Source organism: Thunnus albacares, chromosome 18 (genome assembly GCF_914725855.1).
Source record: "Thunnus albacares chromosome 18, fThuAlb1.1, whole genome shotgun sequence".
In the NCBI taxonomy this organism is placed as follows: Eukaryota; Metazoa; Chordata; class Actinopteri; order Scombriformes; family Scombridae; genus Thunnus; species Thunnus albacares.
Window position 1 is genome coordinate 3675794 of NC_058123.1, and position 16280 is coordinate 3692073.

At 38.2% G+C, this 16280-nt stretch overlaps 1 protein-coding gene and 1 long non-coding RNA gene across 2 annotated transcripts; one reads left to right on the top strand and one right to left on the bottom strand.

Moving 5' to 3' along the window:
* Positions 1–421: 421 nt before the first annotated feature.
* Positions 422–13840, bottom strand: LOC122968059 (arrestin domain-containing protein 3-like). The gene is made up of 8 exons (XM_044333006.1): positions 13186–13840; positions 8765–8846; positions 8471–8618; positions 7282–7384; positions 6906–7162; positions 4940–5093; positions 4691–4845; positions 422–1709 (listed from the first exon to the last, which is right to left on the bottom strand). Exons 1-8 carry the CDS (start codon positions 13463–13465, stop codon positions 1638–1640), a joined length of 1251 nt encoding a protein of 416 aa, XP_044188941.1. The 5' UTR covers positions 13466–13840; the 3' UTR covers positions 422–1637.
* LOC122968093 lies at positions 9432–11967 on the top strand. Its single transcript, XR_006398747.1, has 2 exons — positions 9432–9503; positions 9548–11967. It is a non-coding gene; the product is annotated as an uncharacterized LOC122968093 (long non-coding RNA).
* Positions 13841–16280: the final 2440 nt, after the last annotated feature.

Consider the following 16280-nt stretch of genomic DNA (forward strand, 5'->3'; position numbering starts at 1 on the left):
CGGCTGATTTGTTTTAGTTTCATGTTTATTTTGTTTTCTTTCTCTTGCTTTTTGGTTGTAAAAAAAAGTCGTAAGTTAACAGAGATAATACTTTTGGTTACATAAACAAACAAAAACTCAATAAATATTCAAGTTTTTTAAAAAAAAATCAGGTTTAGCTTACAGGAAACTCCAGGCTGTTATGTTCCCACACTGGAAAAGTAGCTTCAGTGTCTGGTTTGATACTGTTAAGGGGACAAAAAAAAGTCTAAAACTGTGAAATTTCACATACTGCGGCTTTAAATAAAGTTATGCTACTTTAAGTAAAAGTTGTCTACTCAACCAATGAATGCCCTGCTGGGGTTTAAAAACAACAAATATGAGGAAATATAAAGAAAGTTCACATATAAAAAAAAAAAAAAAAAACATTGCGAGAGTCTCATTATTTCATAAAATAAACCTTTTATTTTTATCAAAAGTTGATCATGACAGCAATAAGATCATGACAATAATATAATGCACAGAAATGGAATAAACAGCAACAGAGTATATGAAAAAACTAGTGCAAAAAAATCACAAATACAAAAATATATTGCACTTTGAAGTTTTAGGTGGAAGAAGTCATGTTTGAACAACATTCTCAATTTGATATATTCATCTGTAAACATTTTTATCTTTTATGCTTTTATGCCGTTCTTGTCGTAAGCTTCTTAATAACATCCAAAAAAAAAAAAAAAAAAATCTACAGCAAGAGAAGCTTTAGTTCAGAGCAGAAACCAACAGGCTACTTGTGGTATTTTATCTTGGTCAGAGTTGTGCTTTTTCGCTAGACCCTGTCTGGGTATAAACCTGGTCATTTAAACCAAAACACACACACACACACACACACACTCAATCTCTCTCACACACATAAACACACACACACACACACACACATTCACACACGATTTGAGCTTTACTTTAAGTGCATGAGGTGGTCTTTTATGTGACACATTTCTGTGATTTATCATCAGAAACATCTGTCTTATGTTTTTTTTTGTTGTTGTTGTTGTTGTTGTTGTTTTTGTCTCTCAGTGAATTTCAGCTTTGTTCACACAAAAGAGACAAAAGTTCCACCTGATGACACTTTCAGGCCTCGGTCACAAGCTCAAACTATCATTTAGCTGAAGATAGCTTTTCGTTCCTGTCACAAATGTGCCACTTAGAGCGATTTAAAGAGAACAATATTGTTTACATCTGTGGACAGAATCTACTTTAGCACGTAGGCCTGCTGCTTAAAAAAACCACCCATAGAGAAACAGTAATTACGGTATGTGCAAAATTCACTGTGAGGCAGGAGGTGGCTTCTTCTGACCGCTCGGCGTGACCTTTCTGTCACGCTGCCGCATCAGAGAGATTTTTTTTTTTTTTTTGCCTCGTCTTGAGCAAAGGACACGGAAGATCCAGCATGCCTTGAAATCCCTGGTCCATATGTCAATCGATGGTCACCGAATACTCTTCTCAGCTGACTTTCCCCACACACCCCCCCCGCCCGAGTCAGGGAACCTTATTTATCGTGATATATAATCTGGTGAGAAGCTGGCGATGCAGGTCTGTAGCCGAGAGTGACGGTGTCTTGTTTTATGGAGGAGCCCCCTGAGCTCCAGAGCTAGTATAACTCAGCGGGACGGACACGTGTCGGGTCTCCTGACGTCAGCGGACACCTCCACAGGGTCAGGGTAAGGGTCAACCTGAGGGAGGGGGGGGGGGGGGGGGGGGGGGGGGGGGAAGACAGACAGAGCTGCACGTTTACAGGCTGCTGATTTAAATAGAGACAAAGTAAATATAAATAACAACAGTAAGCAGAAAGTATGAACACAAGGTGAAATAAAAAAGTGTGGAAAAAAGTTTTAATAATTTATGAGTTTACGACATTTCAGTCTGTCCGACTTTCATTATAAATCACTGCTGGAATATTTATTAGTCTGCGATGTTTTCCGGACAAAATCGAAAAGCTGTAAACTAATAAATATTCCAGCAGTTGGCGAGACAGCGCGCAAGAGTTTTTTTTTATCATTTTTATCGACTGTGAAGGGTCAGAAAGCAGGACTACAATAAAACAACTTAAAACAGGAGCGATATTAATAGAAAGTGTCTTAAAGCTCTACGGAGATACAACAGTGTCAAGAGGAATGACTTTTTTCCTCATTAAAATGCAAATATGTGTGAGGTCAACGAAGTATCTCTCATTTATCGCATTTAGAAAAAACATGGAATGAATAATGATGCAGGACATGCAAAACATTTCTCTCTTGATAAATCTTGTGTATTTGCAACCGTTTGTCTATGGAAGCCAATTCATGTCCGAAAAAAAACACAGACAACAGATTAAAAGTTTAAAAAAAAATACTTGTTAGTTCAAAGTCTTGAGATCTTTATAACATAAAAATTCACAATTTTGGATCATTATTATAAATTTTGACTTATTTTCTAATAATTGTGATAATAATTAATGATAAAATCTTATTTTTAAAGCACATTTGGGGTCAATGACACACTTTATCTTCCACATCTCACTGACCTGCTTTCAAATTCATCTGCTCAAGCAGGTTCATACAAAAAAATGCAAAACACGTCTAATTTATTTGTTTAAATGTTTTAATTATTTTTTTTAAAACAATTTTATGTAAAGCATTTTGAGGTACATTATATGAAGGAAAGGTGCTATACAAATAAATTGTATTCTTATTATTATTAGTATCTAAATTTTGACTTAGAAAGTCAAAATGTTAACTTATAAATGTTTTAAACATTTGATTAATATATAGTAATTATGATTTTCTCATAATCTCATCATTTTGATGTAGAAAGTCAAGTTACTGTGGCTTCATTTATGATCATCAGGACCTTCTAATGTTTGTGTTTACATGTCAAACAAGAACACTTTGTGCTTCCTCGACAGACTGAAGAGACAGAAACAGAAACCGGAGGCAGAGATGACGGTGAAAGATGTGGGTAAAACTGGCTGAACGAGTCATATAAGTATTTTCTTTCTGTATGTTTGTTAGCCTGAAGGTATGATAGCTGTACTTTATCTCATAGAGAAGTTATTAACATGAAGCTCAGCTGATTGTTGTCAGCCTGTATCTGTTAACGCAGGTAACCAATCAAACAGGTGAGTCCACACTTGACTGACCTGCTTTTAAATACTCATTTTAGACTTGACCTTCTGAACCTTTACGGAGGCTGCGAGCAGATCCGTAACTTTACAATACTCACTTTCTCGGTGAGAGTCGGATGAAACATTGATACCACTTGTTATTTTTCCATCTCTGTTTGTTTAGTGATTAAACAAACAAGATATGACGTGTTAATTAGTCAAATTTAGAGGTGTTGGCAGGTGTATTTTTGAACTTTGGACAGAGCCGGTCTCGCTGTTTCCAGTCTTTATGCTAAGCTAAACAAATGTAATTGGCTCAAGCTGATGTGTGCTGAGCGTTCTGGCACCAAATGGCTGCCGTAGGTGCCACACATCGGTGGCGGTTAGGGTGACTTTCCCTCCTTCACTGAGAAGCGCTCTGGGTATAACGATAAAGTGCTATATTAATATAATCCATTATTATTTTTATTATTATTAAGCTAATCACCTCCTGGTTGTAGCTTTATGTTTAGACTTCAGTGGTATCAATCTTCTCATCTAACTCTCGGCAAGAAAGCGAAATTTTCCCAAAATGTTAAACTATTTCTGTGATTTCTGGTTAATTTTGTTGGTAATATTGAATTTATGATTTGATGAAGTATCTTAACTTTATCTATAAACTTCTTGTGTGAATTTCCAGATAATTTACCAAATCAGAATATATATATATCAATATTGCAGTGTAAAATATAATTTATATTAGTAAGACATTTTGCAAGAATAATATTTTTTACTTTTATTATAATATTTTTCATTTTTAAAACACATATTTATGTGTATTTCCTTTTTCAGATATGTTTACTGTGTAATAATTAAATGTATGTTATATTCTGCATGTTGTCTTTAATAACTGAATGAATTATTTTTCATTGCCACATGAAAATCACAATATAGAAGACATATATTTATCATGTAATTATAACACATAGGAAATATATATAACAACGTGAATTGTATTTCACTTAATTTCTTTGTCCGGTTTGTTTTTAATTTTGGCATTTTAAGCCAGATTTATAGTACTTATATACAATGTATGTCTATGTTTATGATCTATAGGTGACACTTTAAGTCCTATTAAGCATTTATAAGCAGCATACAAACAGTTAATAAATGCTTTATAACAGAATATAATGTAGCTGTTGGCAGATATATGTAAACAGATAATGAATGACAATATCTAGTAAAACACAGTTGTAATAATATAAAATATGAATATGAAATATGAAAAAGTTATAATTGTTGACAAATACTGTACATTAACAAACACTTAAAAATATCCTCATATCTGCTTAAAACTTATTTTAAACCATGTATTAACTGCTTATATTCTGCTTATAAATGCTACAAACAGTTACTGATAAATGTTATTGTTGTTATGTTGTGCAAGTAAAAAAAGCAGATGAACTGAAATGCCCCGGAGTACTTTCCTCACAGAGGGGGAGTTAATTACCTCGTCACTATGTGACCTGGCACAACCTGTGAGGTTATGCCAGTGTAAATGTTTGTGTGCGTGCGTGTGGGCACTAACTGTACCTCTGAGTAGAGTGGCGGGGGCCGATATCTGAACTCTGTGATGTATGTTAGCAGAGATCCCTGGTCCTCTCCCTCCCCGTCAGACCTATCACAGCCCTGCAGGCAATCCCGCCTGTGAGACTCTGATATTGCCAGATCGCTGTAGCTCGGCGGCGCTGCAGACGTAATAGAGACATGAGTGTAAGAGATCTCGCTGCACTGTAGGCACATGAAAGAGAGAACATGCATGCATGTGTTTACTGATCGTACCCTCAGGTCTTTCTGGCAGGCCCAGCCAGCTTAACGTGCTGGAGTTGCTGCTGATGCTGGATGTGCGGGTGGCACAGGCGTGTAGAGGTATGGTCCCTATCACCAACGGCAACGAGAGAGACAAGTTCAACCCACCTGGAACGTCCACATACACCTGCAATCACAGAGAGGGAGGGTTTAGAAAAAAAAAACATGGAAACATGACAGAAAATATTGCCAAACATTTTGTTTCCCAATGGGAGCCAGTTCTACCTGTTCATATCGACAAGATTCAAACTATTTTTCACATACACATGACTTATTGTACACAATACAACCTGTCATAGTCTTTAGGCATCGTGTGTAAAAGACATCAGAACATTTTGTGCTCTACGCAGCTTGTGCAACCACAACTTCCTGCATTCCAGTCCGAGCAAGCACACTCCTGAAGCATCAGTTCAAAAGTTTATCTCCCTGTTTCTTGATAATAATGTCACGCTCTGGGACTAGAAAAAAACAACCTCCTCAACTATAATGTATTTTTAATGTCTGTTTGTTTGCAACTGAGGCAAAAAAACACAAAGAAAACTGTGTTTTTAGGAGACTTTCACATTAGGCAACTTTCCTGTTAAGACATGTGACCAAAGTCTTTATATGTTCCCAGTAGATCATTATTCTCTGTGTTCTGTGCTGTTCTATATAATTCTATTCATTATTCTATTCTATACAAAGTTATTTGTGTGTTTGGTTTTTAGTAGTTTTTAGCACATTAGCTGGTTATTAGCAAGTTTTTAGTAGTTTTTAGAGTGTTGTTAGCAGAATGTTAGTATGATGTCATTTTTAGCACATTATTAGCTGCTGTTAGTAGATTTTTAGTAGTTTAGTGTGTTGTTAGCTGTTATTAGCATTTTTTTAGTGTGTTATTAGCAGGTTTTTAGTAGTTTAGTGTGTTGTTAGCTGTTATTAGCATTTTTTTAGTGTGTTATTAGCAGGTTTTTAGTAGTTTAGTGTGTTGTTAGCTGTTATTAGCAATTTTTTAGTGTGTTATTAGCAGGTTTTTAGTAGTTTAGTGTGTTGTTAGCTGTTGTTAGCATTTTTTTTGTGTGTTATTAGCAGATCTTTAGTAGTTTAGTGTGTTGTTAGCTGTTGTTAGCAATTTTTTTGTGTGTTATTAGCAGATCTTTAGTAGTTTAGTGTGTTGTTAGCTGTTATTTGCATTTTTTTAGTGTGTTATTAGCAGGTTTTTAGTAGTTTAGTGTGTTGTTAGCTGTTGTTAGCATTTTTTTTGTGTGTTATTAGCAGATCTTTAGTAGTTTAGTGTGTTGTTAGCTGTTGTTAGCAATTTTTTTGTGTGTTATTAGCAGATCTTTAGTAGTTTAGTGTGTTGTTAGCTGTTATTTGCATTTTTTTAGTGTGTTATTAGTAGATTATTAGTAGTTTGTAGTGTTATTAGCAAGTTTTTAGTAGTTTTTGTGTGTTTTTTAGAGTGTTGTTAGCGTTGTTGAGAGCTGGTTATTACTGGCATGTTATCTGTAGTTTTTAGTGTATTTTTAGGGGTTTTTTGGTCCTCATTATTAGCAAGTTAGTCATTTTTAGCAGGTTTTTAGTGCGGTATGAGCTGGCTATCAGCATGTTATTAGCATGTTTTTGGCAGTTTTTAGTGTGTTATTAGCAAAAGCTCATTTTGATTGTCATGTTTTTCATTTGAGCCTGTAGGTTAATGGATTTTAATGAATAAACTAGTAACTCATGTTCTAAGAAATGTGTGTATGTGTAGATTTTTTATAATTTTTTACTGGACTAAAGCATCATTCCAGTTATTCTGATGGGATACGTGTTTATTTTGTATAGAATTGAGACAATCTTGGTTAAAAAAAAAGTCATTTTGTTTTCAGCCTGGTCATATCGGTGTCTCTGGGTCACATCAGTGGGGGGAGGGGAGGTAATAGAGTGGTTTTAAGTCTCTGCAGAAACATTGTAGACTCACCACGAGAGCATACTCCACTCGGATGATGGGACAGTCCAAGATGGAGGGCGACACCGGAGGGATCTTAAGCAGTTTGCCCTCCCAGCTCTGACTCTTTCCCTGCGGCAGAGGGTCTCCTCTCAGATTGGACACCAGCTGCTGGATCTGCTTGCCTTTGCCCTTGGCGAAGAAGGTCTGGGTCTGGTACAGAGCAGCTTTGGGCACCACGACACGCGACGAACAGTTCTCCACCTCGGCGAAGATTTGGATAGACTCGCCTTGGAGAGAGGGGAGAAGAGATCAGCCTGACAGACTGAGAGAGAAGCGAAATATGTGAAATCTCAGAAGTAGAGCATAAGAAGAAGAGTTGGAGGAATGAGAGGGAGACTTGGCTCACCTGGTGTGTAGCCCTTTCGTTCTATCTTGGCACTGAGGGAGATCGGGCCTGAAGCACAGAACCAGCAGCACAAGGTTTTCTCCTTTGTACCGGCCTGAGGGGCCTGTTGATGCACAATCATCTGTTTTAACTCTCGGCAAAACATAATTACATTCCTGCTGAGAGTTAGATGAGAGGACTGATACCACATACCATCTCTGTAGGGCAAATATAAAGCTGCAGCAAACAGCTGGCTAGCATAGCTTAGCATAAAGACTGGAAACAGCTAGCCTGGTCCTGTCCAAAGTTCAAAAATACATCTAGCAACACCTCCAAAACTCAAAGATTAACTCTTTGTATCTTGTTTGTTTAATCTGTACACAAACAGAAGTATGAAAATGTTTGGTTACTGAGTGTGCTGGGACTATTTCTTGATATACAAAAAGCAAAAGTCATCTGATCAGTACTCCTGTTCACCAAGAAATATTAAGAATACCATAAATGATCATTTTTACTCTCTGTTTGTATGTGTATAAAAAATGAAAAATGAGAAACATCACGTTGATGCGTGTGTGAACTTGTGATGCTGATATCAGTGTTTGAAAGTTTAAAAGACACAATAACAATATAGTTTGGTTTGTTTGTGTTTTTCCATAAAAACACAACAAAAACAGACACAAAGGATCTTGATATATGTCCCTTATTTATGTCTTTATTCTTTATTGTGACCAAGATACATAAATACATGTTTCTAAATGACCTCAAACCTAGTTTTGGCATTTCTGTTCTGCAGTTAGTTTGTCCTACCAGCAACTCTACAGCTCATTAATTAACATGATACATCTTTTTAAGTGTAAAAACGAGGCCGAGACCAATAACTCTACGCTGTCTACGCAGACTGCCGACACATCTGATACAAAAGAGAAATTGACATTTTTACACTTTTTGTACAGATGTGTTGCTTTTAGGCAGATTTTGCTGTTTATCCATTTTCAGTCTTTATGCTGAGCTAAGCTAAGCTAACCTGCTGCTTGCTCCAGCTACGTATTTATTCAACTTCACTCAATACAACTTTATTTATCCATGTAAGAACAAAAGTATGCAGCAGCTCGCCACCCAGACCCACAGATACACACACACACACACAGTTGACTCGAAAAAATGTCAAACTATCCCTTTAAAACGACAGAAGCGTGTGCAGCGTGCCTACCAGCAGCAGCGGCGTGTTGATGTCGATGTGTTCAAACACAATGAACTCTTTCTTCACTTTCACGGGGAGCAGCCACGGACGGTGCAGTTCAGCTTTCACCCAGTACCTCACACTGCCGTGCTTCCCTTCGAAGGAAGTCGCCAGAGCCCTGACAGACAGAAGGAAGGGCAGCAGGAAACGGACAATTAGGAAGTGTGGGTGGTCTGCGGTCGTGTCCTGTGAACGTCTCAGGCTATGCACTCAAGCTGCGTACATATATATATATATATATATATATATATACACATTACTCACATCTGAGGCAGGTTGAAGCTGAAGGCGAACTCGTGTAAGCCGGCGTGCAGAACAGTCAGGCCTTCCTCTGGACAGTCCTCATCTAAAAGACAAAGAACAGGTTTCCAGTCACACCACTCCGTACCGAGTCTGTTTACACATACTGTACTCATAACGGCACCTTGATTCATTACACAATGGACTCTACTTATCTCCTCACCTCAGAGGACTCATTTCCAACTTTTAGAGGCACGTAAGAAGCGGAAAAACTCATTCAGAACATTGTGTTAGCGCTGAGTATCGACCCCCTTTTTTTTTTACTTTTCTGGTTCAGTTTTTAAATATTTACCAAAATGTACAATTATTCTGATAATCGATTAATAGTTTTGAGGGAAAATACTCAAATTTTCTGATTCCAGCTTCTTAAATGTGAATATTTTTCTGTTTTCTTTGAGCTTTATGATGATAAACTGAATATCTTTGGGTTGTGGACTGTTGCATCAGGTTGTATTTTGGGCTTTGGGACGTTTTAAAGACCAAACGACTAATCGGTTAATTGAGAAAATATTCAACAGATTAATCGATAATGAAAATAATCTTTAGTTGCAGCCCTAAAGTGTTAACAGCAGATATTTGTACCAAATTTCAAACTACACCCGACTAATTATTATTACTTTTATTACTGGTTAATCTGTCAATTATTTTCTTGATTAACTGATGAGTTGTTTGATCTATAAAAGGTCAGAAAAGGGTGAAAAAAGTTGATCAAGCTCAAGATGAAACCTACAACCCAAAGATATTCAGTTTCCTGTCATAAAGAACTAAAGAAACCAGAAAATATTCACATTTAAGAAGCTGGAATCAAAGAATTTGGACTTTTTTTTCCTTAAAAACCAACTCAAAACAATTACCTAAGAAGTTGGCGATTAATTTAATAGTTGACAACTAATCGATTCATCGACTAATCATTGCAGCTCTACCTCGTATACACACACACACACACATAAAAACAAAGAATTTCTATCAAACATAATCATAGTAAAAGTCGGTTTGTTAACAGGCTTTTTTTTTTGTGCTTTAGTTCAGTGTGAACAGACGAAGCAAAGAGCTGCTGGAGTAACACGCCCTGTGAGAAAAGAACATGACCTCTATCCACTTCCTCATTTCTGCTGTTATTGTTTGTTTTTAAAATGATCTGTAAATGTCTCCATCGCTCCGCTTCACCCTGCTGCATCTCGCCTGTTTGTGTCTGTCTGCGTACATACGTGTGTGTGTCTGTGTCTGTGTGTGTCTGTGTGTGTGTGTGTGTGTTTGAGCTCATATGCATTTAGCGTGAGAGCTGTCATGAACAGCTTGTGTACGTGTGTGTGTGTGTGTGTGTGTGTGTGTGTTCGTGCATGTATGAGCGTGCACCCAGTCAAGTCACCGGCAACACAGAGCAAAGCAGGAGTAGACCGGTATGAACCAGACTGAGCAGCTTCCTTCAGCTGGAAACTCCAACGCATGCATTACAACTCGGCTTCTCATTGGACGAGAGCGTGACATGAAAAACAGCTCTGGCTCTGATTGGTGCTTCTCCGACAAGCCCCTGCCCACATTAGTACAGCCATGTGGTGTGTGGCATGAGAGGAGGAGGAGGAGGAGGAGGAGGAGAGGAAGGGTGTTGTACACTAACAGTGAACTCCAGGTGGACCTGCAACTCTCACGCAAAGACTTGAATGAAATAAATAACGACAGTAAAAAAAAAAAAAACACATCTGCTGCTTTTATGGTTTTATTCATAAACCGTCGTCAGAATTATACACAGAAACATTTACAGGCAAATTCACATCACAACCAGCGTCATATTTTCATTTGTTTTTCTTTTTTTTTTTTTGGATGGAAACATTTAAAGTCAGTGTTGAAGGTTCACTCTCACACAGCGGTTCATAAAAACACCTCAAGGTCCGTTTAGTAGCTGATCTGCAGAAGTTTTCATTTGAAGTTTGAATTTTACTGTAGATGTTAATATTTCTGACCTCGTCCGTGTTAGCTTGAAGGTTAAAAAACACTGAGTTTAAGAATCAACTTTAAATGACAACTTTCTTTAAAGCAGAAACGATTAATTGAGAAACTGTTTGGAAAGTCGATTAATCGTTTGAGTCGTTTTTTTTCAAGCAAAAAAGTCAAACGTTCATCAGTTTCAGCTTCTCAGTTGTGTTGATTTGTTACTTTTCTTTGTCTTATGTGACAGTAAACTGAATATTTCTGGGTTTTTGGACTGTTGGTCGCACAAAACAAGACATTTGAAGACGTCAGTTTGGGCTTTTAAAGATTATATTTGATATGTTTTTACTGTTTTCTGACATTTTATAAACCAAAAGATTCATCGTGAGAATAATCGACGATGAATCAGTGACAGAGATGCAACGATTGGTTGATACACTTCACACAACAAGGCCAAAAAATTGTTGCTTTCAGCATCTCAAACTTTTGTTTTACATCATTGTAAACTGAATATTTTTGGGTTTTTGGACAAAACAAGACGTTTGAAGACGTTATCTTTGATCTCAGAGACTCATGGAGGGTGTTTATTGCTACATTTTGACATTTTATAGACTAAACGATTAATCAAGAGATGAATTGGCAGATTTGTTAATAACATGGCTGAAACTAACCATTATTTTCATTATTTGATTGATTGTTTAGTCGATGAAAAGTCAAAAAGAAGAAAAAAAATGTTTGTAACAACTTCTCAGAGCTCAAAGTGATCACCTTAAACTGCTTGTTTTATCCGACCAACAGTCCAAAAAACAAAAAACATTTCATTTATTATCACATACGATCAAAACAAGCAACAAATCCACATATTTCAGAATCTAGAACCAGCAAATATTTGGCTTTTTTGCTTGAAAAATGACTGAAACGATTAAACAATCAATAAAATTCACCACTCAGCTGATCAACTAATCATTACAGCTCTAACATGATCACCTTAAAGTATTAATAGAAGAAAAAAACAAACAAAAGTTTATTGAAGTTTGAACATTTACAATCCCAACTCTGTCTGCTGAGGAAGATCATGTGATACGAATGAAAGCTCCAGAAACAGCAACCGAAAATCGGCGACGTTTGTTTCCGTCCAGATTTAACAAAATCATCCCTGAAAGTGAAGCGACATCGTTTCATTTGATCTTGACCTTTGACCCCCCACCAAACACCGTCCTCCATCCACCCTGAATAAAGGTCCTGCTGTCGACAGTAAATCCTCCATGGTCTTCATGATGACGATGATGATGATGATGATGATGGTGACATCTTGCTTTAAAATAACTCATCTTGTTCAGTCCAAACGTGTCTTTCAGTCATTAATCATACAAATAATTCACTATATGGACACTTTATACTGTAGTAAAGTCCGGTGAGGAGGAGAAAAGACAAAAATATAAAACCTAAAACAAATGTAGGAGACATTCTGACCAACATCCTGTCAAATAACAAGAAACTAACAAGAGCTTCAGTGTTTAAGATCCCTGCAGGAGGCTTATTTACATCCACCAAACTGTCCTTTCACTCATTTGCATCATATTTTACAAGTATAACAGACAACAACACAGGTAGGAAGTGGTAACCAGCAGCTGATACTAAACACACACACACACACACATACACAGAGAGAGAGTCAGTCTGGTCCTCCCTCCTCCCTCCTCCCTCCTCCTCCTCCTCCTCCTCCCCTCCTCTCTCTGGCAGTTTCTGAACAGGTTTGAACCGCTTCTAACAAAGGGAGTTGCCTGAGCTATATAGGCTACTTCTTCAGGATGTTTTTGAGTAAAAATGTTTATTCCGCAGCAGTTTGCGTAAAATGTTGCACGCCTAACATGAAACTCCTTCGACTGCTTTCGACCGTACATCGATTTCCTCTTTTAACTCCGAACTGTTTCATACATGGATTGCAACTTTTTCTCCCCCCCGAAGCAAACTGATGCAGACCGTTCATGACAACATGATAGGCTCTCTCTCTCTCTCTCTCTCCCCTCCACCACCAACCTTTTTAAACCCTCTCTTACCGCAGGCTGTCACTGCTGGAAATGTCGTTTAAAAAGCATTTACATAGTACACACGAGACGCTTTAATAATTTATGTGAAGTGAGGAAAAAGAGAAGAGCAGTGTAGACTATCGCATCAACGATCAGCTGTTGCATCAGCACCACAGTCACTGATGGACTGCGTGTTTTTTGGGGGGCTCTGCGGTTTGTTTTGACTCATGACCGCACATATTTTGTGTTCATAAAGTTGAATATCACAATCAGCCTCACTTCGATCGGCTTGTGTGAAAAGTTTGCGGTGATCAGCTGACCCGCATCACTTCATACACTGCGACAACAGCACCAGCACCAGCAGCAGCAGCAGGAACAGCAGCTATGTGACAATAAGATGTACCGACTGGTTTTATGAGTCCTTACCTCTCTCCTCTCCTATCAACGTGTCGTAATGGTGCAAGTATTCCACCTCCTCCGTGTAGTTTTGAGTGTAAGCCGTGTTGGCTCCGGCGTTCCGGGACTCTGTCCACCGGACCTTGGCGACTCCTTTCGCGGTTATGTCCAGGCTCTTCACCCGCACATCCCCGGTAACTTCCACCACCACCCTCCCTGACACCAGGTCCCCACCGGAGAACACCGGCAGGTTGTTCTCATTCAAACTGTCAAAGTAGATAGCCAAGGCCCTCACTTTGCCCAGTACCATGACGGCAATGAAATGAAACAAGAGTTTAAAAAAAAAAGAGAGAGAGAGAGTCTATGGAGGAGAAGTTGTGAATAGAGCCGTTTGGCACAAATGCATGCGCCTAGCTCCAGGTGCCCAGCACAGAGCCGGGTCTGTGTCGGTGATGGATCATCTGGCTCGGACCGCACAGCTGATGGTCCGCTCAGCTCGGCTCGGCTCAGCTCGGCTCGGCTCTCCTCCGGCTCCGGGTCTGCCTGTGTGTCTCTCTCTCTCTCTCTCTGCTGCTTTCAGCCTCCAGCCGCTCCGCTCTTAAAGCCTCTGTGCGCAAAAATAACCTCACTGAGCATGTGCGCACAGACCGGCCGGCCTGCTCACACATACATGAGCCGAAGCTCAGCCTATAGCACCAACTAATAATCTGACTAATACACACAGAGAGAGGCAGAGGATATGTCTCCACTTGTCCTCACAGTTAGTATCCATTATGAAAGGTGTGAGATTATGAAAAAGGTGATTATTTCATAGTTTTCAAAAAATTTCCTGATAAGAACTTGATGGGTAATTTTATTTGGGGTGTTTACAGATTTCATAATTAATGTATAATGAACTATAAGGTATCTTTTTTAAATTTTATTTTACAGGTTCTTTAATTTTATACTGATTTCCGTGAAATTTAAGTACGTAGTTTACAGGTATTTAACGGTTAACTTTAGGATATTTTACAGAGAAGGTGGTGCAATTTTGGTACAAATTATAAGAAAAAACTGAAAAAAAGTGTTAAATTGGTTGAGTTGGTAAGTACCTCCTGATTTTCTGCAGTTTGACACACAAAACTAAATACTGAAAACTTACAAACTAAACCAATGCAACTTTCTGTTTCATTTTGTCAGCATCATCTCTGTTAAAATGTCCTAAAAATTTACTGTAAAGCAAATTCTCACCAACTATAACTACTATTTCATCAACTGCATTTGTTTTTTTTTTTATTAATTCCTCCTTTACACTGTGTAAAATAGCACATTTTTAAAAGTCCAGCTTAATTAAAATAGACTACTTTAAACCTGTATTAACTGATTTTTGTCCACTAGTTTCCAGCAGAAACAAGTATTGACAGCCCAGTCTCTCAATTCATGAAATAGTCACGAAACTTAATCTATAGATTTGTGTACATAGACACAAATTTTTCCATTTTTTCCATCTACTCGGCATGACTTTCAAAGAGCCTGACAAGCGGTGCAGTTCAGATGACATCTATACCCAGATAGCAAAACTGCTGTGGCCCAGATCCGGCCCACACCCGACACTTTTGGCACTTTCATCCGGCCCACATACCGCGCAGAATGATGGCATTTGGACTCCTGTTTCCCAGATCTGGACCACAAGCAAGACGTCTGTCAACCAAGGCCCACATCCAGAATACACATCCCTGAGAGCACTACATCTTTACCAAAAAAGGCCCGCATTTGATTTGGGATATTTGGGCTATATTTGCTATTCTACATGTGGTGACGTTTCAGGCTCATATCCATTTTGTCCGGGCCAGAAAAAGGCCAGTAGTGCCACATCATTGCCTGAAGTGGCCCACTTCTGTATGCGATCTAGGTGAAAGGTGACAAATTTTCATATTCGGAGGTGATGGGTTGGATCGATCGATAGATCCTAACTTGCAAAAAATGGACTTTGCTGCAGGAGACCACTGTTTGTTTGGTGCCATGTCATTGGTCCAATGGCCCGTTGTTCCGAAGGCTAAGGAACCAGTGCAATAATTTACCGACTACTCAGACAGAACGAGATTCCGTGCCAGAAGTCCACAGGCAGTTGGTCCGGACTGGTTTTCCATGCCAATGGTAGTTGATTCTATTGGTATGGAATGGGTTGGTGGAATTTATCGCCGGACCTCTTGTAGACCACTAACTGGACAATTTTTTTAATCGTCATGTCGGGCATTTTAGTGACGTTAAACAGGAAGTTTTACTGTTTTAAACCAAACCATGATCTTATCCTAAAGCTAACCAAGTGGTTTTTGTGCCTAAACCGAACTATTTTAACCCAAACAACGGGAAAGATTGGCGTATCACCTGCAAGCATAAACGTTCCTCCATTTTGAAACAATTTGAATTTGATCACATGATCTTGCGCAATCAATACCAGGGTGCATACGTAATAATTCTGTACCAACAATAAATGGACTATTAACACGGAGGAATCCGTACCAGTAGCCACTTCCTATTCTGAAACGCCAGTAGTTCAAAAAAATCCAGAAAACATAAATTATGTTTTAGAAGGAGTAGATGTTTACTGGTAAGCTCAGCCTCGTTAAATTTATCAATATGTTAACAGGGTCCGTCTGACAGTAGCAAAAAAAAAAAAGTTATTTCACGACATCACAAAAATAATTAAAATACTTTGTCCAATCAATCGTTAGTACATGGGACTGTAGGTCAAACTACATAATAAAAACTGTCATGTTTGTGTAGCTGCCCCATCATCAGTCATTTAAAATATAAATTAACTTATCAAACAGACTTTTCACAATTCACTCAGTTCTTCTGATAAATTTGCCGTCATGTTTCTCAAAGCAGAACTCTGATTTAATGAAACCACGTTATGAAAATTACGTGGACTGGCGGTGTTTCGGAATGTCAAACAGTAACATTACACATCTTACGTTTATTTTAATTTATTTAACTTAGTTTGCAGTTCTTTAGGAGTCATACAAAGTCATACAAAGTCATAGGCTAAGATTTAGGAGGAGTATCTGTTTAATTCAATTTAACAGAACTGTCGAGCAATATGTTAACGGCGTCTGGCTTTTGGTCTAATGGGATATTTTAGA